The following is a 25,566-nucleotide window of genomic DNA, read 5'->3' on the forward strand; positions in this document are numbered from 1 at the left end:
AATTTGTATATCGAACGTTACACTTACTTATGATAAATTACGCGAGTTAGCGATACGCAGAGAAAGTGTATTTTAGGGTTTAGTTGATAAATTTTGTATAAATATGCTAACCATTAACGCGTACAACCCAGCAATTAATAGAAAGGGAAATGTGCTCTCTTTTGATTATTAAAAAGAAATGTATTTCACTTTTTTGAATATCGTATATGTTAATCAACGTTCTTATCGTCTCGTCTATAAGTGAACACATCTCGCGTTCGCCATAGTTGGCGCTGTTTGCCAACGCACGACTTTATTTAGACATCGAATAGCAATACCCACCGTACGAGCTAGGTTATAATAACTGTAATTCTTAATTGGGTAACTTAAGCTGGTAACAGAGCACAATGAAACACAGTGGTCATGGCAACTAATCCCTATCCATTTGAGTGGCATCTTCTCTTAGATTCTTAAAACTATTAAACCAAAAATGCGTTGAAGAGAAGGTGTTGTGTGATTAGACGCCTCGCCTTCATCTTGTAGAATCGTGTACTAAAGATTCCAGGATTTATTGACACAGTAAACTGATATTATTAACAATTGTACGGGACAACAAAAAATAGATTCGTTCATACTGTACCAAGTTCATCCACAACCAGCAGCAATTAATTACGCATAAGTAAATAGTCATTCGTAAGAGGATTAAGTGCAATATAATAATTTACCTACTGCATAATTGAGGGCTATTCTGCAAACCGCGCCATCAGCGACGGAGTTTGCGTAGAACAGAGTGTAAATAGGGAGGTCAAGAACGAGGTAATGGAGGCCACGGTTTGCAAACAATTTGAATGAATTAAACAAATGAGAGTTCGACCTTATTTGTGTATGTGATATATTACACGACAGTCGGCGATTGTAAGTGTTAATAGGTAACAGGCCTGAGTTCTGATGTGCGTTGTTGACCTCTAAGTGACCTGTATATCGCCATACACTACTATCAACACCGATTGCCCTTTGGTATAACCCAGCAGCAGCTATGACAGGAGACACATACGATGTGGTTGTTATTGGAGCTGGTATCAGTGGTATGTATACTCCGTTTTATATGGATTTGCTCATTGCAGTGTAGAAGCAGCAACATTGTGCCTCGGAGCAGGGGTTTCGAGGTCAAATGAAGGTCAATAAACGTAAAATGCATGGAGTTCAGTACAAATGGAGCTGCAAAACTGTAGGAAATCATAAACAAGTCAGGTCAGTGGCGGCGGTTCCGAGGCAGTCGCCCATCGGTAAAATAATGGGTGGGGGGAGTCGCCTTCGAATCAAGCTGAAACACTTTGTGTCAGAAAAATTTGTTCATAGACAATGTACATCATGCGTGAATGACGTCACCATTTGTTGTTTACTGCAGCAGATATACGGTAGTTTGAGGAGCTAATCGACCCTGTGTGATCACGTTGAAGTATAATTAATTAAGCAACTGTCAGCCATTATTTGTAATCTTGTCGCATGGAATTCGGAGAGTGACCTCCGGGGGTTGCCTTTGATAGTGCAATCCTTGCGTTGACATCATAGACTATTAACAATATTAACGGTACCATCACCATAATGCTAACGAGTCATCACCATATTGATATTAATAGCGATACGAAATTTGCATACATAATTACCGACACACGGCGTCCATGCTAAATATTGGAGCAAAAATAATAATATTTACTGATCAATTGCGACGTGTTCCAAAAATTAAGAAATATTTACATGTAATTCCAACCCAAATCAGCTCAACTACTTTAATAAAGAGCTATTGTACATTATGTTGATACATTTTAATGATTATTTATAGCTATTGCTTCAAAACCGTAGATGATTTTGACCCGATCGTCAACAAAACGTCACAGTCTTCTGTTTCTGACCGGTAACGTCATTTGGAGCGCGTCTATGATTGGTTGACTAAGCCAGTCAGAGGGGATCTTGTTGAAATCTCGTTATATAGGCGTTGGTTCAGATGTATGTGGTGATAGATGTACGTAATAATAATAATAAAAGCAATTACAAAATAATAAAAATGTATAGTAAAAATAAAATATAAAATAAATCAAATTCACGTCGTACAATTGTTATGATAGCGACTTCACGTTCGCACATTCGGTTCCACACGTCGTTGCACTGTTTAGAATCAACAACTTGCATGTTTAGGGTGGAGAGTATAAACATGTATTTCAGGATTTCGATAAATAGATTGTTTACTTATTGTATTTAGTTGTGGCAACTGTGCAAGGCTTTAACCGTAAGACACGTCCCTTGTAATCACGTGATTGTACCAATGACTGCATGCAGAGATTAGCTTAGAGACTTGACTTTTAAGATAGGAAGTTTATAACCTTTTTGTAAAAGAGAGGTTGAAAGGGATAAATGGGAAGAATAAAGCTGGACTATCTGTAATGAACTAATGTGCATTCATTTGGGTCGAATCCGGTATCTCTACGTGTAAGTGTTATCAGCCAAGCGAGACGAAGTTCCCAGATCCCCGAACAGAAAGCTCTTGTTCATAACACAATACACCAGATTTTAATCACATTGCTACCGATACTAAATTATTATTATCTTAAAGGGGCACCTTACAGTTATGCCTAATCTCACAACAAATTTACTTTCTGGATTAACATAACAGTGCATAACAAAAGATAGATTAACATTATAAACAACATAAACAATAGTGTCCCACGATTCTTTGGTGCAATCCATGGGATTGAGCGGTTCCCCTTTAACACTTTAAAAGGACACCAGTTAGCAAAAATATGATGAAAAGTTGTCAGGTTAATGTATTTTTCATGATTCTGACAAATCTATCTAATTTTACGAATCATTAACACATAAACTTGCTTGATATATTTTTGTCCATGTCATGAAAGGGTGGTGGTCGTCGCGCGGCGCATGTGCGCCATTTCTGCTGATAAATATGACTTACCCACATTTCAATACGCTCTTCTAATGGAAATTACGAGTACGAGTTTTGACCTGGGCGCGACGTGCACTAATTACTGCCGATACCTTCTAATCACCGCAGAAATTACCTAAATCAAGTTTGGTGACGTCACGGTGTGTACCCATTGGTCTGCGCAACAGTCAATGTCGCTATCTTTGTTTATGTGAGACACATATCTCGGCTCGGGAAGACCACCGCCCTTTAAATGGTTCTCACCGTAGGGAAATTAAGATCGTTTGTGAGCAATTTGATGTTTGACTTTGAGTTGACGTCGACCCAGCATTGTGTACTCAGTAAGGGTACATATTTTGTTCGACTTCGATTAAACAAAAAAAAAAGACCCTAATATAATGAAAATGAGAATTCAGAGACCAGGACACGCAAATTGAACGGAGCCATTCAAAACTATATCAATGGTAATTAATAACGAAATTTATTCCATATCACAACGATAATAATTATCATAATTACCGATTACACGCGACAACCTTTATCGTGATTTAATGTAAATATTACTAGAAATATCTATCCACACAGCGACTGAAAGTGTAATTAAAAGGTGATTCATCATTTCTATACTTCTATATAAATATGCATAATTATATTTCAGGTACATCGTCTGCCAAACTGTTACACGAAGAAGGACTAAATGTCTTGCTATTGGAAGCACGTAACAGAGTGGGAGGTCGACTTTACACCCTCAAGGCAAGTTACACCACAGTTAGAGAAAGATAATTGACCAGCATACATTAGTAGCTAGTTAAATTTAGCAATGCAGAACGGTTAGTTGGGTGATGGTGGTTGGATTACCGAGTCTGTTTGGGTGGTGAGTACACGATACAGGATGGTTAGATAATGATTGTTGGATTATGGATAGTTGCATTACGTGGCCGTGTTACGAAGCGTGACTGGTTTATGGGTACACGATGCAGGCTGGTTAAATAATGATGGTTGGTTTATGGTTAGTTGCATTACGTGGTTGTGTTAGGAAGCGTGACTGGTTTATGGGTACACAATGCAGGCTGGTTAGATCATGATGGTTGGTTTGTGGTTAGTTGCATTACGTGGTTGTGTTACAAAGCGTGACTGGTTTATGGGTACACGATGCAGGCTGGTTAGATAATGATGGCTGGTTTATGGTTAGTTGCATTACGTGGTTGTGTTACGAAGCGTGACTGATTTATGGGTACACGATGCAGGCTGGTTAGATAATGGTGGTTGGTTTATAGTTAGTTGCATTACGTGGTTGTGGTACAAAGCGTGACTGGTTTATTGGTACACGATGCAGGCTGGTTAGATAATGATGGTTGGTTTATGGTTAGTTGCATTACGTGGTGTGTTACGAAGCGTGACTGGTTTATGGGTACACGATGCAGGCTGGTTAGATAATGATGGTTGGTTTATGGTTAGTTGCATTACGTGGTTGTGTTACGAAGCGTGACTGATTTATGAATACACAATGCAGGCTGGTTAGATAATGATGGTTGGTTTATGGTTAGTTGCATGACGTGGCCTTGTTACGAAGCGTGACTGATTTATGGGTACACAATGCAGGCTGGTTAGATAATGATGGCTGGTTTATGGTTAGTTGCATTATGTGGTGTGTTACGAAGCGTGACTGATTGATGGGTACACGATGCAGGCTGGTTAGATAATGGTGGTTGGTTTATTGTTAGTTGCATTACGTGGTTGTGTTACGAAGCGTGACTGGTTTATGGGTACACGATTCAGGCTGGTTAGATAATGGTGGTTGGTTTATAGTTAGTTGCATTACGTGGTTGTGGTACAAAGCGTTACTGGTTTATTGGTACACGATGCAGGCTGGTTAGATAATGATGGTTGGTTTATGGTTAGTTGCATTACGTTGTGTGTTACGAAGCGTGACTGGTTTATGGGTACACGATGTAGGCTGGTTAGATAATGATGGTTGGTTTATGGTTAGTTGCATTACGTGGTTGTGTTACGAAGCGTGACTGATTTATGAATACACAATGCAGGCTTGTTAGATAATGATGGTTGGTTTATGGTTAGTTGCATTACGTGGCCGTGTTACGAAGCGTGAATGATTTATGGGTACACAATGCAGGCTGGTTAGATAATGATGGTTGGTTTATGGTTAGTTGCGTTACGTGGTTGTGTTACGAAGCGTGACTGGTTTATGGTACACGATGCAGGCTGGTTAGATAATGATGGTTGGTTTATGGTTAGTTGCATTACGTGGTTGTGTTACGAAGCGTGACTGATTTATGGGTACACAATGCAGGCTGCTTAGGTAATGATAGTTGGTTTATGATTAGTTGCATTACGTGGTTGTATTACGAACCGTGACTGGTTTATGGGTACACAATGCAGGCTGGTTAGATAATGATGGTTGGTTTATGGTTACTTGCATTACGTGGTTGTGTTACGATGTGTGACTGGTTTATGAGTACACGATGCAGGCTGGTTAGATAATGATGGTTGGTTTATGGTTAGTTGCATTACGTAGTTGTGTTATGAAGCGTGACTGATTTATGGGTACACGATGAAGGCTGGTTAGATAATGATGGTTGGTTTATGGTTAGTTGCATTACGTGGTTGTGTTACGAAGCATGACTGGTTTATGGGTACACGATGCAGGCTGGTTAGATAATGATGGTTGGTTTATGGTTAGTTGCATTAGGTGGTTGTGTTACGAAGCGTGACTGATTTATGAATACACAATGCAGGCTGGTTAGATAATGATGGTTGGTTTATGGTTAGTTGCATGACGTGGCCTTGTTACGAAGCGTGACTGATTTATGGGTACACAATGCAGGCTGGTTAGATAATGATGGTTGGTTTATGGTTAGTTGCATTACGTGGTTGTGTTACAAAGCGTGACTGGTTTATGGATACACGATGCAGGCTGGTTAGATAATGATGGCTGGTTTATGGTTAGTTGCATTATGTGGTGTGTTACGAAGCGTGACTGATTGATGGGTACACGATGCAGGCTGGTTAGATAATGGTGGTTGGTTTATTGTTAGTTGCATTACGTGGTTGTGTTACGAAGCGTGACTGGTTTATGGGTACACGATGCAGGCTGGTTAGATAATGATGGTTGGTTTATGGTTAGTTGCATTACGTGGTTGTGTTACGAAGCGTGACTGATTTATGAATACACAATGCAGGCTTGTTAGATAATGATGGTTGGTTTATGGTTAGTTGCATTACGTGGCCGTGTTACGAAGCGTGAATGATTTATGGGTACACAATGCAGGCTGGTTAGATAATGATGGTTGGTTTATGGTTAGTTGCGTTACGTGGTTGTGTTACGAAGCGTGACTGGTTTATGGTACGCGATGCAGGCTGGTTAGATAATGATGGTTGGTTTATGGTTAGTTGCATTACGTGGTTGTGTTACGAAGCGTGACTGATTTATGGGTACACAATGCAGGCTGCTTAGGTAATGATAGTTGGTTTATGATTAGTTGCATTACGTGGTTGTATTACGAACCGTGACTGCTTTATGGGTACACAATGCAGGCAGGTTAGATAATGATGGTTGGTTTATGGTTAGTTGCATTACGTGGTTGTGTTACGATGTGTGACTGGTTTATGAGTACACGATGCAGGCTGGTTAGATAATGATGGTTGGTTTATGGTTAGTTGCATTACGTAGTTGTGTTATGAAGCGTGACTGATTTATGGGTACACGATGAAGGCTGGTTAGATAATGATGGTTGGTTTATGGTTAGTTGCATTACGTGGTTGTGTTACGAAGCATGACTGGTTTATGGGTACACGATGCAGGCTGGTTAGATAATGATGGTTGGTTTATGGTTAGCTGCATTAGGTGGTTGTGTTACGAAACGTGACTGGTTTATGGGTACACGATTCAGGCTGGTTAGATAATGATGGCTGGTTTATGGTTAGTTGCATTATGTGGTGTGTTACGAAGCGTGACTGATTTATGAATACACAATGCAGGCTGGTTAGATAATGATGGTTGGTTTATGGTTAGTTGCATGACGTGGCCTTGTTACGAAGCGTGACTGATTTATGGGTACACAATGCAGGCTGGTTAGATAATGATGGTTGGTTTATGGTTAGTTGCATTACGTGGTTGTGTTACAAAGCGTGACTGGTTTATGGGTACACGATGCAGGCTGGTTAGATAATGATGGCTGGTTTATGGTTAGTTGCATTATGTGGTGTGTTACGAAGCGTGACTGATTGATGGGTACACGATGCAGGCTGGTTAGATAATGGTGGTTGGTTTATTGTTAGTTGCATTACGTGGTTGTGTTACGAAGCGTGACTGGTTTATGGGTACACGATTCAGGCTGGTTAGATAATGGTGGTTGGTTTATAGTTAGTTGCATTACGTGGTTGTGGTACAAAGCGTTACTGGTTTATTGGTACACGATGCAGGCTGGTTAGATAATGATGGTTGGTTTATGGTTAGTTGCATTACGTTGTGTGTTACGAAGCGTGACTGGTTTATGGGTACACGATGTAGGCTGGTTAGATAATGATGGTTGGTTTATGGTTAGTTGCATTACGTGGTTGTGTTACGAAGCGTGACTGATTTATGAATACACAATGCAGGCTTGTTAGATAATGATGGTTGGTTTATGGTTAGTTGCATTACGTGGCCGTGTTACGAAGCGTGAATGATTTATGGGTACACAATGCAGGCTGGTTAGATAATGATGGTTGGTTTATGGTTAGTTGCGTTACGTGGTTGTGTTACGAAGCGTGAATGGTTTATGGTACACGATGCAGGCTGGTTAGATAATGATGGTTGGTTTATGGTTAGTTGCATTACGTGGTTGTGTTACGAAGCGTGACTGATTTATGGGTACACAATGCAGGCTGCTTAGGTAATGATAGTTGGTTTATGATTAGTTGCATTACGTGGTTGTATTACGAACCGTGACTGGTTTATGGGTACACAATGCAGGCTGGTTAGATAATGATGGTTGGTTTATGGTTACTTGCATTACGTGGTTGTGTTACGATGTGTGACTGGTTTATGAGTACACGATGCAGGCTGGTTAGATAATGATGGTTGGTTTATGGTTAGTTGCATTACGTAGTTGTGTTATGAAGCGTGACTGATTTATGGGTACACGATGAAGGCTGGTTAGATAATGATGGTTGGTTTATGGTTAGTTGCATTACGTGGTTGTGTTACGAAGCATGACTGGTTTATGGGTACACAATGCAGGCTGGTTAGATAATGATGGTTGGTTTATGGTTAGTTGCATTACGTGGTTGTGTTACAAAGCGTGACTGGTTTATGGATACACGATGCAGGCTGGTTAGATAATGATGGCTGGTTTATGGTTAGTTGCATTACGTGGTTGTGTTACGAAGCGTGACTGATTTATGGGTACACAATGCAGGCTGCTTAGGTAATGATAGTTGGTTTATGATTAGTTGCATTACGTGGTTGTATTACGAACCGTGACTGCTTTATGGGTACACAATGCAGGCTGGTTAGATAATGATGGTTGGTTTATGGTTAGTTGCATTACGTGGTTGTGTTACGATGTGTGACTGGTTTATGAGTACACGATGCAGGCTGGTTAGATAATGATGGTTGGTTTATGGTTAGTTGCATTACGTAGTTGTGTTATGAAGCGTGACTGATTTATGGGTACACGATGAATGCTGGTTAGATAATGATGGTTGGTTTATGGTTAGTTGCATTACGTGGTTGTGATACGAAGCATGACTGGTTTATGGGTACACGATGCAGGCTGGTTAGATAATGATGGTTGGTTTATGGTTAGTTGCATTAGGTGGTTGTGTTACGAAACGTGACTGGTTTATGGGTACACGATTCAGGCTGGTTAGATAATGATGGCTGGTTTATGGTTAGTTGCATTATGTGGTGTGTTACGAAGCGTGACTGATTTATGGGTACACAATGCAGGCTGGTTAGATAATGATGGTTGGTTTATGGTTAGTTGCATTACGTGGTTGTGTTACAAAGCGTGACTGGTTTATGGGTACACGATGCAGGCTGGTTAGATAATGATGGCTGGTTTATGGTTAGTTGCATTATGTGGTGTGTTACGAAGCGTGACTGATTGATGGGTACACGATGCAGGCTGGTTAGATAATGGTGGTTGGTTTATTGTTAGTTGCATTACGTGGTTGTGTTACGAAGCGTGACTGGTTTATGGGTACACGATTCAGGCTGGTTAGATAATGGTGGTTGGTTTATAGTTAGTTGCATTACGTGGTTGTGGTACAAAGCGTTACTGGTTTATTGGTACACGATGCAGGCTGGTTAGATAATGATGGTTGGTTTATGGTTAGTTGCATTACGTTGTGTGTTACGAAGCGTGACTAGTTTATGGGTACACGATGCAGGCTGGTTAGATAATGATGGTTGGTTTATGGTTAGTTGCATTACGTGGTTGTGTTACGAAGCGTGACTGATTTATGAATACACAATGCAGGCTTGTTAGATAATGATGGTTGGTTTATGGTTAGTTGCATTACGTGGCCGTGTTACGAAGCGTGAATGATTTATGGGTACACAATGCAGGCTGGTTAGATAATGATGGTTGGTTTATGGTTAGTTGCGTTACGTGGTTGTGTTACGAAGCGTGACTGGTTTATGGTACACGATGCAGGCTGGTTAGATAATGATGGTTGGTTTATGGTTAGTTGCATTACGTGGTTGTGTTACGAAGCGTGACTGATTTATGGGTACACAATGCAGGCTGCTTAGGTAATGATAGTTGGTTTATGATTAGTTGCATTACGTGGTTGTATTACGAACCGTGACTGGTTTATGGGTACACAATGCAGGCTGGTTAGATAATGATGGTTGGTTTATGGTTAGTTGCATTACGTGGTTGTGTTACGATGTGTGACTGGTTTATGAGTACACGATGCAGGCTGGTTAGATAATGATGGTTGGTTTATGGTTAGTTGCATTACGTAGTTGTGTTATGAAGCGTGACTGATTTATGGGTGCACGATGAAGGCTGGTTAGATAATGATGGTTGGTTTATGGTTAGTTGCATTACGTGGTTGTGTTACGAAGCATGACTGGTTTATGGGTACACGATGCAGGCTGGTTAGATAATGATGGTTGGTTTATGGTTAGTTGCATTAGGTGGTTGTGTTACGAAACGTGACTGGTTTATGGGTACACGATTCAGGCTGGTTAGATAATGGTGGTTGGTTTATAGTTAGTTGCATTACGTGGTTGTGTTACAAAGCGTGACTGGTTTATTGATACACGATGCAGGCTGGTTAGATAATGATGGTTGGTTTATGGTTAGTTGCATTACGTGGTGTGTTACGAAGCGTGACTGGTTTATGGGTACACGATGCAGGCTGGTTAGATAATGATGGTTGGTTTATGGTTAGTTGCATTACGTGGTTGTGTTACGAAGCGTGACTGATTTATGGGTACACGATGCAGGCTGGTTAGATAATGATGGTTGGTTTATGGTTAGTTGCATTACGTGGCCGTGTTACGAAGCGTGACTGATTTATGGGTACACGATGCATTCTGGTTAGATAATGATGGTTTGTTTATGGTTAGTTGCACTACGTGGTTGTGTTACGAAGCGTGACTGGTTTATGGGTACACAATGCAGGCTGGTTAGATAATGATGGTTGGTTTATGGTTAGTTGCATTACGTGGTTGTGTTACGAAGCGTGACTGGTTTATGGGTACACGATGCAGGCTGATTAGATAATGATGGTTGGTTTATGGTTAGTTGCATTACGTGGTTGTGTTACGAAGCGTGGCGGATTTATGGGTACGCAATGGAGGCTGCTTAGGTAATGATAGTTGGTTTATGGTTAGTTGCATTACGTGGTTGTATTACGAACCGTGACTGATTTATGGGTACACAATGCAGGCTGGTTAGATAATGATGGTTTGTTTATGGTTAGTTGCATTACGTGGTTGTGTTACGAAGTGTGACTGGTTTATGAGTACACGATGCAGGCTGGTTAGATAATGATGGTTGGTTTATGGTTAGTTGCATTACGTGGTTGTGTTACGAAGCGTGACTGGTTTATGGGTACACAATGCAGGCTGGTTAGATAATGATGGTTGGTTTATGGTTAGTTGCATAACGTGGTTGTGTTATGAAGCATGACTGGTTTATGGGTACACAATGCAGGCTGGTTAGATAATGTCGGTTGGTTTATGGTAATTTGCATTACGTGGTGTGTTACGAAGCGTGACTGGTTTATGGGTACACAATGCAGGCTGGCTAGATAATGATGGTTGGTTTATGGTTAGTTGCATTACGTGGTGTGTTACAAAGCATGACTGGTGTATGGGTACACAATGCAGGCTGGTTAGATAATGATGGTTGGTTTGTGGTTAGTTGCATTACGTGGTTGTGTTACGAAGCGTGACTGGTTTATGCGTACACGATGCAGGCTGGTTAGATATTGATGTTTGGTTTATGGTTAGTTGCATTACGTGGTTGTGTTACGAAGCGTGACTGATTTATTGGTACACGATGCAGGCTGGTTAGATAATGGTGGTCGGTTTATGGTTAGTTGCATTACGTGGTGTGTTACGAAGCGTGACTGGTTTATGGGTACACGATGCAGGCTGGTTAGAGAATGAAGGTTGGTTTATGGTTAGTTGCATTACGTGGTTGTGTTACGAAGCGTGACTGATTTATGGGTACACGATGCAGGCTGGTAGGCTAATAGTAGTTAGTGTATGATGGCGTGGTGGTAAATAATGTAGTAAGTCCAGTTGGGGCGATGGTGATTAGATTAAATATCGGGTTTTGGCACAGGGTACCCAAAACAGGCTGGTTCGGTGTCTGTTTTTGGTTGATGTTGGTGATTAGGTATTGGTATTTAGCTACTGTGGAATATGTTGGTGGTTGTTGATGAAGGATGGTCCATGTATGATTGAAGAGTACCTGATGTATGCTAATTAGGTGATTGTGCTTGGGCTATGCTGATTCGTCACTGTTTTGTATTTATTGTTCGAAAATCATCTGTTTTCTATGCGGTTTTCACTTTTTTCTTTATAAACACATATAAGAGCATAGTATATTGAACTTAAACTTGTTCAAATTTTGATAGGGTATACTTCGTCGTACTTGGAAAACGAATTATGACTGATAACGTTAAATTGTTCTTTCTTCCAGGACCCCTCTGTTGACTATGTTGATTTAGGCGGTGCTTATGTTGGCCCAACACAGAACAGGATTTTACGCATGGCAAAAGAGCTTGGTGTGGAAACTTACTGTATCAACATGAAGGGGAGAACTATACTAGAGGCGTGTGTACGTGGACACATTCAAATTGCTTTGGCTGAACGTCATTTAACACTGTCGAACATTTCGTACTGTTTTGTAGTAATACACAAAAAGACTCTTTTATGTAATATTTCAGCATGTTATTCAGTGTAATTATATTGATATATGCTTATTAGTATGCATTATCCGTTTTTAGTTGAATGACTTTGTAACATCTATCAATGCATACGAAGGAATGTGGGATGGCAATTGTTTGCACCATAAAAAGAAGTCTTCTTGAAGTAAATCTAACTCACTTGTTTCACACGTAGGGCAATAAAATGGCATATGAAGGTAGTCTTCCACCAATATACAATCCGATTGTTGCGCTGGATTTGAACAATGTGATAAGAACCATTGACGAATATGGAAATGAGGTAAGGCAACATTTATACAATTATATATATTTACAAGATTAAATACTCTTAGAATTATATTAAATTTTTTTCATGATATACAGTAACGTTATAAAATCTGGACGTTGAACTCTTTCAAAAGTGCATCCGAGGGCTGAATTCTACTCGTTAGAGTCACGCGCGCGTAGTTACGTCAAATCAAAAGGTGCCTTTTCATCATGCCTTATCATTTCCTGCAGCTAAAAATTCTTATCTACCTAATAGCATATCGGCGACGTGATGACAACTATAGAGGGCGCCACACAACAGACCAGTCTTGACAATCTCGCGTCAGCGCCTGAGATTTTATAACTTCCTCTGTGAATGTAAATACCACATAACACAATAAAATGATGACACGACACGACGCAATCTACCATTTACCAATCTTTATGTATTTGGAAAAAATATAATAAAAGATACATTATTTTTATTTATAAAGGTCCCTCTATTAGAACCATGGAATTGCCCGAAAGCTAAAGAATGGGACAGCATTTCGACTAAGGCTTGGCTTGACGAAGTCTGTTGGACAGACACGGCAAAAAATGTTATAAGTATACTGTTACACTCAATACACGCATGTGAGCCGGAAGAGTTATCGTTACTCTATTTTCTGTGGTACATCAAGTCTGGAGCTGGTTAGTGTATATTTAAACGCTTTCAAAGTTACAATTGTCTGTGTTTTAAATTCTGTAAAATAAACCAAACTAGAAAACTGCTGAATGTCTGTCTGCAGTAGTTATGTATTATATATACTTGCCAAATTTCGGCATTTATGAATAATCGTTTATGTTACTATAGGAACGTTGAGAATATCAAGTACTGAAAAGGGAGCCCAGGTGAGAAGTGTTAAAAATAATTTAATGTTTACTCTATACGAAAATACAATATATAATAGAGATATTGTCATTGATTACGCAAACATTGTATTGATGTTGTTCAAGTATTTTAATTATTTAGATTCATGTATAAACTTTTTTTAAGTACGTAAAACATATATTTGAAAAAAATGCGGAATTATTGAAATTATTAATTTTGTTTACTTCCATCCAGTTTTGTGATCTATTTTCTGTTCATACTACGTGTTGTCTGTGTTTTCTAGGAGAGAAAATTCGTGGGAGGTTCACAACAGATTTGTGAAAAAATAGTGGACCTTATTGGAAAAGGTGATTTACATTTTTTGAGTCTTGTCATTTGCAATGAACATTAGAACATACATGTATTAACCACAGGTTACAGACATATTGATAGGTGTTTACATACTCGGGCAAATAACTTCCTTCCTGGTTTATACAATATCATTTTCTTGATAGAATATTTACAAATAATACGTTAAATATGATTATCTTTATTTCAGATAAAATTCTTTACAACAGTCCCGTTGTCAAAATCGAGCAAAATGACGATAGCGTGATAGTATCAACAGCGAGTGGACGTCAAATCAAGGTACAACTTCAGTTAATTGTACTCCATATTAATGATAGAAAAGATTATTATATAATTATAAATTGTTTATATTCAGCAGTATTATTTTAAAATTATATATAAATGCGTCAACTCATAACAGGTGTTCTTATTTACAGGCACAGTATGTGGTGTCTGCTGTCAGTCCCACCCTGCTTAACAAGATAAGTTTTGACCCACCGTTGTCACCACTTAAGAGTCAGGTACTGTAATTATTAAATACATAAAATTGTAGTAAATTCCAAATAAACACTGTGCCTGTTAATGGAGGTACCACCATCACAACTGCTATTGACTTCCCGTCGTATGCATGTTCGACTTATTTGCCAAACACGCAAGGCTAAAATACAATTCATTTCGGGCTTGAGATACCAGAAAAAAAAAATCGCGATTGGCCCAATCCAAACTGACCCTCGCGTTGATTTGGCTAAACTAGATTACTTTTAGGTGATGCAGCTTCAATAATTAGTTTAGCTCATAATCGATATTTTTCAACTTCTCATTCAAATGTACGTTTTTGATTGTTTTCATGTTTGATGATAGGTAGCGTGAATGGTTCTCCCTCTATTATTTCATGGCACGATGATTGGTTTTCATATTTTGCGAATATAATTGTTCCGTTCACAGCGACATATTGATATTTACATTGGTCGTTAGTTTCAACTTATTTGCAGATTTGAGTACAGAAAATACGTTTGATTTTGTAATTTATCTTCATATTTGGCGCTTATATATATATATATATATATATATATATATATATATTCTCGTATTTGTTGATCTTGAATGTGACAACGGGCCTCGTACATTTTGCAGTGAGATGGTGTTCTACCATCTTCCGACGCTCAGGCTATTCTTTGCCTGTATTGGTCTGTTGGTGTTATTTTAATACAACTTTGAATCGAAAATCATAATTAATAAAATATACATAGTTTTTGTTAATGATTTGCGTCTAAAGAAATGTCTTAATATTCTGCAGTTGATTCAGCGTGTGCCGATGGGGTCTGTTATTAAGACTAACTTATATTACAAAACCGCATTTTGGAGAGAAAAAGGTAACCCCTGTTCTCTGTCAAACCTTCTCATTCTTTGCTTATGACAAAAATTACAAAATGCGAACGTAACTATCTAGCCGTGAAACGGCATGTTAAAAAAAAGGTTAGCCAGAGTAACATAAACTCGGCATTATACTGACTGTTTATCTTTCCAGGATACTGTGGAATGATTGCATCAGATGGATTGGTGAGTGCGGCATTTGACGATACTAAAGCTGACGGCTCCCATCCATCCATTATTGGGCAAGTTATCACAGTCACGTTTTTTCATTTCTGTACATAATGGGTCAATTTAGATAGAGTTATAACGCCATGATATTTTCAAATGACCCAAACGACTTACTTTACATGTTTAATCTTGTTTAACCATCGATTGATAAGTGTAATCTGTGGTTATATAGTCGAATCACGGAGCCAAGAAATAATTCCTGAACGGACAGAAAACTCAGCGGAGAGATACATGTACATTGATTGTTAACTGCCCAATCACAATATTGATTACTCCGCCAAATTATCGTCGAACAGTAAGCCGAGCTGATGTTTACTACACCTTGAAACGACATTGTATGATGTATTTAATTTCAACGCCGCCGCAATAATGTAGATGTCCAGTAACAAACACAGTAATTATAGTCTAAAAAACATTTATTTTGATGAAATACAACATTTTTCTGAGTGTGCATACTGACACTTGATACATTCAACACCTATTAATTCACATAACAATACATAAATTACAGAAAACGAAAATGTCGTCTTGCGCAAAATAAGGGGCGCTGTATCCTTGATGCACTTTGTGTAATTGTTTACAATGGTGATCCACGTTTTGTTGTACAGGCTCGTCACAGGCAACCAAGCAAGAATGATGTCATCACTGACTAAACAAGAGAGGTAAAAACACAGATTTTAATTTTGATATAAAATAATACATATCCATGACAATAGATGGTAATATTTGTACTTTATTTTGATGCATGTAATACAGATAATATGTAATCACCATGGTTTTATTAAATATCACAGGAAAAACAAACTCTGTGAATTTTATGCAAAAGTGTTGGATTCTGATGAGGCATTGCATGTAAGTATATTTTTTGTTTTTGCTTGAATTAAATTAACATAGAGATGAAATTTGGTGGAATATCATAAACCCAACAAACTCGTGGAAGACAATAACTGTCAGTTAAAGTCAGGATAGGAATGGGACAACTTGTGTTGACAACATTTGCACGTTGACAGACTGTTGTCAACATGCTGCAACTTGTTGATTGAAATTGAGACATGTTCTATTTCTTGCAACAAGTTTATTGATGGCACTCTGTCACATTGCAATATTTTTTTGTCAACTAAAGTTGCAGCTTGTTGATCAGTGTATCATGCATGGCTTTCAGTTTTTCGCATGCAATTCATTTATTTCCAATTTTGATAAATAAAAAATAATTTTGTTTGTTAGTGTGATTAATGTATACTACACACATTCCGATTTATTCATATAATTCTGTTTTTTGATCAGCCTATAAACTATATGGATAATAACTGGTTGGCTGAGGAGTATTCTGGCGGGTGCTACGTTGGTTTAATGCCTCCAGGTGTTCTTACGCAGTTCGGAAGGTGAAGTAACACACATCATTTATATTATATTATTCTCTTTGTTCACTGAAAACACAATAACTTTTGAATGTATACAACAATGAATATTAATGTTGTTAACAGAACCTTACGAACTCCACATGGTCTTATTTATTTTGCTGGTACTGAGACTGCCACTGAGTGGGCTGGCTACATGGACGGCGGTGTACAGGCTGGTGAAAGGGCTGCAAGGGAGGTAAATGTTCTAACTCAATGGATGTGTTAATAGACTTGACATACATCCTCTAAAATACCAATATTCAAATTTTATTATAGTTTCTGCTTTCTGTATATTATATCACAGTGACTGAACAAGTTAAATAGTTTTCTTATAAAATATACTTCTATTGAATATAAATGTATTCCATTGTTTCTCGATGTATTGCATTGCACACATATTCATTATCAAGAATTAATGAAAATAACTCTGCTCCCTTAAAATACATGCTAAGTTATAGAGTATGTCGTAGTTGCAGATACTTTGCAGCTACCTTGAGACATGAGTTCCCACAAGTGTTTTTTTTTTATTTGTACCTTTTACATTATTCAGATTTCTGCCATGATATATAAAATTGATAATGTTGCTTGTACAATTTAACGTTATTTGGTATCCTTCTTAAATTGGTTACATGATCATTTTCACCACAACTGTATTTTAACCTTTGTTTTCCTAGATTTTGCAGGCAATGGGGCGAATATCTACAGATGAAATATATCAGGATGAACCGGAATCACTGGTATGATTATAGTAATCGTTAAATAGCCTTACTATCATTTTTGTTGGTTTTTCTATTACATTAGGCTACTCACAGAACTTATTCGTTCTTTTATTTTTTAATATACACAGGATGTCCCGGAAGTGAGACTGGAGCCAAGTGCCCTGGAAAAAATATTGCCCTCAGTGTCGGGTGTTTTGCGATTCGTATCCACGTCCGCCATCTTGATTGCAGTGTCGGCCATTCTACTGAAAAATCCAGGATTCATTGACGCAATGAAGACTACAATAACTGATGTTTTCAACAATTTCCGGAAGAATTAACTAGTAATACAATGACCTCACTTGAAGTCTTAAATCGATTTGTTAAAATAGATATTTTTAATTCTGGTAGCAATTTCAAATCGTAAACTTGACAGTAGTAAAATAGTGTTTGCATAATTATGTGACAATAATGTTGAATGCGACATTTAAAAAAAACAAAAAAATAAAACATTTAATATATTTTATTGATCTCATTAATATATGAAATGAGAAAGTTGATTATTCAAAAATCGACCACTCTGAACTAAATATGTGTGGTTACAATGTATATGAATATATTTAATGAATTTGTAAATTGTGTTAGTAATTCACAACAGTTTATTGAAATAAAAACAATAGATAGAACTACCTCTACCGTGATGGCGCTCTCATACATTCATGCTGGCGGGCTTGGAGTCTCTACATCACTGTACACAGACTATCACCTTTCTACTATCGTCGCTTTACATTACATTTCAATTCTGACACATGGATACACATTACAGAACAGCGCAACGTGTATTTGATCGTGTTGATGTTGTAAGTGTCGCTGTGCCAACGTGACTGGCCACTCGAAAATTCATGTCGGAATTGAGGGCGTCCTTCACATGCGTTGTACATTACACAATTGCTCGTTGGCTTTTCAGCAAAGTAGGGAAAAAAGCTCGATATCCCCTATCGATTTTTTGGAGATTTGTTGATCTACCCTGCCACATTGTAATACTTGTTATTTGACAATTCAACAGTCACATACACAAGCAGATTTGACAACAATCCAACATCATCGTTTTCAATTCATTCTAGTCTGCGTTTATTTGGTAACTTGGGGATCAATTCTGCTGGTCTCAAACTACCACTGAGCTAGGGGCTCATTGACGTTTTGGTCGAATGTGTAACAGATATCGAATATACGGATCTTGGTTAAGACAGTACCTTTACTACCTGTTGCTATATTTTATAGACTGGGGGGAAATAGATTTAGATTATCTTTATTACGTATGGTGCGGTAACCAGTATAACCACATGTTACGTTAAACTAACATGAACACCGTGAAGTGTACATATGCACAACTGTTTTCCTCGAGTACAACGTAGCATCTTGCAAACTAAATAATTCAATCCTTCGTTGTCTTAATACCTCAACAAAGTTAGTGATACTGTTTTGTTACATATTATTCAGTGACTCATTTCGCCATCATTCCCCGACCTTGTTCGTGGCTTTAGATAAATATCCATAGCAGAGTAATGTGTTCATTTGTTATGCTTTCTCAAACAAAATAAGTCTCCTCGAAGTTTTAGAAAGAAAATATGACAATCAAAAGTTATGTTACTGATTTCATATCAATTCTTGTGATAAAAAGCCAGTTCGGATATCCGTCGGTTCACTGATAAGCTTAGAAATATAATTGAATACATAAATAAACAATATTATATTCTTATGGTAATTGTATTTCAAGATTCTTTGTGTGTTGTGGAGTTATAGCTCAACGGGGACGTGGAATGTGAATCCATAATGCAAAAGAAAGTTTCTTTTCATTTCACGGCGTATCAATAACACTTGTATATACATAATCCACCAAGCAGTCTAATTTGTCAGAAAACAAACAATATTTTTAATTTTTAATATTTGTGTTGCATATAATATATCAGTATTGAATACGACAATATATATCAGTATTACACAATATATACTACATTATATACCTCGATATAACACAATACACACTGTATCATACTTCTATATTATACATTACACACTACATTATACAACGATAATATATATATACCAATCAGTATGTTTCGATATTACGCATTACATACTACATTATATGTCAGTATTACACATTCCTTGATACATTATATGTAAATATTACACATTTCATACTACATCGCATATGAATATCACACATTACATACTACGTTATATGTGAATATTACACATTACACAATACACGTATATATTACACATAACTTAAAACATTATATGTTAATATTACGCATTACGAATTACATGTATACATTACAAATTATGTACAACTTTGTATATGAATATTACACATTACATGCTACATTGTATGTAAATATAACACATTACATGTACGTATTACGAATTAATACACAATACATTACACACTACATTATATGTATATATTACACATTACACACTGCATTATATGTAGATATTACACATTACACACTGCATTATATGTAGATATTACACATTACACACTACATTATATGTCGATATTACACATTACACACTACATTATATGTAGATATTACACATTACACACTACATTATATGTAGATATTACACATTACACACTGCATTATATGTAGATATTACACATTACACACTACATTATATGTAGATATTACACATTACACACTACATTATATGTAGATATTACACATTACACACTACATTATATGTAGATATTACACATTACACACTACATTATATGTAAATATTACACATTACACACTACATTGTATGTGTAGATATTACACATTACACACTACATTATATGTAAATATTACACATTACACACTACATTATATGTATATATTACACATTACATACTACATTATATGTAGATATTACACATTACACACTATATTATATGTAGATATTACACATTACACACTACATACGTGGAGTAACACTACGGTAATATAACAGCATTTTACGAAATATTTATTCACATTTTCGAATGTTCAAGTACGGGACTTGTTAATGAGATATCACAGGCAACAACCCCGAATGAAACTACCAACTTCGCAATCGCTTTTCACAACTTTGTAAGCAGTTTGTTGTCGATTTGTTGGTTGAATGTTGTGATAATCTGCTTAGATATGAGGCATTATCGGAACATTTACTTAATGTTTTCAAAATTTACTGTGGGGTTGTCATGATAATGACTTAGGCTAAATATACAAGCAACTCCGCCAACATTTCTTTCGTTTTTTCAAACTTTGCACGCTCTTTTCTAACATTTTACAGTCACCTTGTGTAAACATATATAGGCTACTTTCAATGGGCTTTTATTAATTTTCCCGACTTTACAACTGCGCGTTTTTATATGCCAACAACTTAGGTCACATATACAAATGCATCTACCAACTTGGCAATAACCTTGAAATCGCTTTGAACAACTTTGTACGGTGCGGTAACAGCGTAAAACCTACAACGTGCCGACAGCATCAAAAACTTGTTCGTGAAATTTAGAACGAATTTGAAAACTTTCCATTATTTAAAAAAGTTACAAAAATGCCACGATTTTCTACTATAAATGATTGACATCACAGTAAGAAAAAAATGTCGGAACGTTGCTTTATATCTTTTCCAAGTGTGTGTTGAAACAAAAAAAATAAATTCTACAGGTCGTTTAGTCAGGGAGTCTCCCATGCAAGTACTACCCACGCCCGATTGTGCTGTACTTTACATTTGTCGAGCACCTAACCCCGCAGCTGCATGGATTATTTGAAATTATGCCAGATTTGGGGCTATTTCATGTTTTTGGATGTTAAGGTAGCGAGAAGGATTTTGTGACGTTTTTAAATAAAATATTCTCTGTCTGTGGTCTCGTTCAGAACAGTAATTTAGGTTATATATATATCAAAAGACTAAGTATAGTGGTGCAAGTTCGCACAAACTGGACAGTCATTGTTTACATAATTATCACGTTACATCAAAAATGGCGAACCTTGTAAAAATGACTAAGTCCGCGATTGCGAGAGCACACTGCGGAATTTCCTGGTGAAATTTACGTCATACATTGTCCGTAATCAAGTCCATTGAAATGCGTCTCCGATATTCAAAAGACCTATTATTCCGATTTCTATGCAGGTTTGTTTTTTTGTCCCCAAATTATTTCATACTTAGCACCTTTAACAGACTATTATTCTGTGACAAAGCATTTTCTTTAAAAACCCAGACATATTTCGCACCATCATTATCTTTTGAACGATAACTGCGAGTTTGAATGTCCTAGTCCGAACGCACGTGATTTGGCGGCGATCCCAATGAGTCGTACTCGATCAAAACTTCAAATCAAGAAAAACGCGAAAAACAGTTTTGGTTAATAAAACACTATAGATTTGCTGCATTATTATAAATATACACTAAAAATGGCCAAACATATTAACCACTGATATCATAGAACTCATAAAGAGTGTCAGATAATGAATAATTTCAAGCTCGAGCGTGAAAAATGAAGAAAACTGCTGGCATTTGAGTTCGTACTCCAGGAACGTTCGGGTTTTCCATTGTTACGCAAACGAACAACGAGGGATAAACCTCGGACAAACATTACTGTCCCACTGTACACGCTGACAGTTTACAAACAAGCTAATCATTCAAGTGTCTCTGATAAGACAACTAATAAAACGATTTTCACGGTGAAACAAAATGGCCGATGTTTGAAAAAAAAATTGCTGTGTCAGAGTGCGACACTGAGTGGCAGATTTTTCTTTGCCTCGTCTGTCAACGCTTTCTCTTTTTTCTTCGCTATTGCGTTAGAAAAAAAAATGTATTAGTAAAATAGAATATTGACTTGGAAAATAAAACAATTTAAAAGAAAGTTGTGCAAAGTTACAGTACTGCTTTCACACAACCTCCCGGCCGATTCCGCTTTTCAATCACCTTTTTCTCTCGCCTTTGCGACCGCTTGTTGAACTCGACCGGACATTTTCCGCTTTATTTTTGACCGCGCAAACAGCGAAATATCACCGCCCACCTACTCGCTCGCGCGCATTTAAAATTCGGACTAACAGAATAATTTCCGAGGTTCACATTGTCTTATAATTGTCTTTCTGGTTTTTATAGATGTTGAACAGCTGACAAAAGTTCAAATACTTTTTGTTTTAACTATCTATAATTATATGCACGCAACCTGACCCTTTGACCTCGATTTGGCTTGGACTGAATACTTTATTTTAAACAATATTCTGACGTGAAATACAAAATGTATTTCAACACAAGTTCGACATGGTTCTTTCCTGATTGTTGAGTCTTCGCAATGTGTTTTGTATAATTATTGTTGTTTTCCCCCGATGCTGAAAGACCGTAAAGCTAAATGGCAGTTACATGCATGGGCTGAGTGAAAGAAAATATTTCTTAGCCTAAAATAAAACCTAATATTACACCTCTTTGTGTATTTGTTAATTTTACATATGTTTGTCATGACAGTATGTTTGTAAATATCTAGAAAAGTCTCGTCTTTCGTTGATAACTTCGATTGTTTGTTTGGAATGTCGATCCCCGTTGGTTTCTCCATACTGAATTCAGGTAGGGCGTCGATCAACACCGTGACAATCAGCCGAGAGAAGACAAACATTGACCGTAATTCATGGGGATCATGTCCGTAATTTGTGGACTGAAACCCCAAATAATTAAACAAGTATTATTATTTTAATATATATTTTATTTTACATCGCAAAACTAAACCATGCCCAAAACAGAGCTAGAGTTGTTTGCGGTGAAAAAACCGCATTGAAGACGATGCAACTTCAACTAGCCATTTCTTACCTTGAAATAAAAAAAATAAAAATTCGAAGAGCATCAGGGAAAATATTAATAATCATCCTTATCAATCGCTTGCTTTATTTTATTCGAATCCATAAAATTCACGATTTTTTTTTTACATTTGTTGGCAACTTCCGCGCTAAAAAAAATTGAAAATGTGGGTATGGTTATCTTGCGAAGTCTTGTTGATAATACGGACAAATATGGTTCTGTGACCCAGGTCGTGCTCCGACCAGGTGACTCTCAGCCAATCAATGATGTTGTAACAAAGCATATTTGACGCTAATTGAAGGGTCGTCGTACCATGCAATCTCCGGCGTCGATGCTGTGACAGGCTTCAAAATTATTCGCTGAAAAACACATATTTTGACAAATTGGTGGAATTTGACCTTAGTTCAAAAAGAAAATACTAGGCTAAGATACATTAGAGTTCACGCGAATCAGTTTTCTCTGCAAGTTGTGAAATAAAGTAAACCAGAGTAGGGTCGATGATTTTCAGCCTTGAAGGACTTCCCTGTGAATCCTGAGTTTCGAATTGTTCATCGACTGGCCACCAAATAGTTATGGCTATAACTAATTTTGACACGTTTTTCTTTTAAGCCCAATAAATTATTCATACATGTCAAGCTCTGATCGTGACTTAATTTTAAAAATTCAATGTCAAATTTTACCAGACGTGGACCGATGTGGATTCGGTATCGTTATTTTTGGAATTAATCACTAACATTTCCTCGTTTCTCTGCTCTATCAAAAGGAGTTACCTAGGCTTTTTTTCACGTAACTGTCTCATTAAAATAAAAAAAAATATTACAACTAGAACAAGCACCCAAAACAAGAGGTCCCAGTTCAGTTGCTTTCACGATACAAGTGTAGTACAACTATTAGTCTAAGATTTGAAGTGTCGTTCAAAATGTAATAATAGTTAATACTAGTTGTATGTTCACACTTTACTATCAAAACCACCATTTCGACCACCCATGTACCAGTGATCAGTGTTTGGGCGAGCGGTCAATGTTTTCAATGAGCGAGTGAGCGAAAAAAAAAACGCGATTAAAATGCGGTCGGTTTCCGGTTGGACAAGACCGCGTGACCATGTTTCTCCGACGAAGTCTCGACTGACAATAATGCTGAAAATAGACGTTAGATAAACACGCATTGTTTGCGACAGGAAGCTTATCACCCGTTATATCAGAATCGTCAACAACAGAGTATACAGATAAGATGTTATCATTTAAACCCTTTCAAAGATAAACATTATGCAAATATCCACGAAACGCCAGTTGTAGTTTTTTTCTGCTAGTGTTTTAAAACACTAATTTGAGAAACGTTATTTCGCAATTTCGATCTTTTGTAATCCTGGGGTGATGTATCAAGGTCTAAAGTAACCGTTTTATCAATTTTTGAAATTTTTCATTAATTAAAAAAGTTACAAGAATGCCACGATTTTCTACTCTAAATGATTGACATTTCAGTAGGAAAAAATGCCGGAACGTTGCTTTATATCTTTTCCATGTGTGTGTTGAAAAAAAAAAAATAAATTCAACAGGTTGTTTAGTCAGAGAGTCTCCCATGCAAGTACTAGCTACACCCGATTGTGCTTTAATTTAAACATTTGTCAAGCACCTAACCCCACAGCTGCATGAAATATTATAAATTATGCCGAATTTGCGGCTATTTCATGTTTGTGTATGTTTGAAATCGATATCGCTTGCAGAAGTATCTTCTAGATTGACCTATGACCTCTACATACGTGGAGTAACACTACGGTAATTTAACAGCATTTTACGAAATATTTATTCACATTTTCGAATGTTCAACTACGGGACTTGTTAATATGATATCACAGGCAACAATCCGGAATGAAACTACCAACTTTGTAATCGTTTTTCACAATTTTGTAAGCAGTTTGTTGTCGATTTTTCGGAACATTTACTTATTTTTTTCAAAATTTAACTGTGGGGTGTCATGATAATGACTTAGGCTAAATATACAAACAATTCAGCCAAGATTTCCTTCGTTTTTTTCAAACTTTGCACGCTTTTTTCTAACATTTTACAGTCACCTGATGTGAACATATATAGGCTGTTTTCAATGGGCTGAGAAGGCAAAGATTCGGCAACTGGTAGAGAACAATATTGATGTTTTTTTCACGGGGCAACACAGATCTTGGACATTTCACCAAGGTTAAACTTGCGATTGATTTGACTAACACGGTTCCAGTATGTGAACGTCACCGATACT

General features: G+C 37.2%; 1 protein-coding gene across 1 annotated transcript; it reads left to right on the forward strand.

Moving 5' to 3' along the window:
• Positions 1–813: 813 nt before the first annotated feature.
• LOC102802701 (amine oxidase [flavin-containing] B-like) lies at positions 814–18,179 on the forward strand. The gene is made up of 17 exons (XM_085500742.1): positions 814–1,064; positions 3,576–3,670; positions 12,088–12,225; positions 12,510–12,614; positions 13,075–13,270; positions 13,434–13,471; positions 13,735–13,798; positions 13,990–14,078; positions 14,216–14,299; positions 15,076–15,151; positions 15,307–15,394; positions 15,989–16,042; positions 16,175–16,232; positions 16,665–16,762; positions 16,865–16,976; positions 17,455–17,517; positions 17,628–18,179. Exons 1-17 carry the CDS (start codon positions 1,016–1,018, stop codon positions 17,817–17,819), a joined length of 1,599 nt encoding a protein of 532 aa, XP_085356868.1. The 5' UTR covers positions 814–1,015; the 3' UTR covers positions 17,820–18,179.
• The last annotated feature ends 7,387 nt before the right edge of the window (positions 18,180–25,566 follow it).

This window comes from Saccoglossus kowalevskii, chromosome 6, assembly GCF_978046115.1.
Source record: "Saccoglossus kowalevskii chromosome 6, keSacKowa6.1, whole genome shotgun sequence".
Lineage (NCBI taxonomy): Eukaryota > Metazoa > Hemichordata > Enteropneusta > Harrimaniidae > Saccoglossus > Saccoglossus kowalevskii.

Coding starts and splice junctions, on each gene's coding strand:
- LOC102802701 (XM_085500742.1), top strand. CDS start 1,016: ATGACAGGAGACACATACGATGTGGTTGTTATTGGAGCTGGTATCAGT. Junction 13,271..13,433: donor GTACATCAAGTCTGGAGCTG/GTTAGTGTATAT, acceptor ATGTTACTATAG/GAACGTTGAGAATATCAAGT. Junction 16,977..17,454: donor GTGAAAGGGCTGCAAGGGAG/GTAAATGTTCTA, acceptor TTGTTTTCCTAG/ATTTTGCAGGCAATGGGGCG.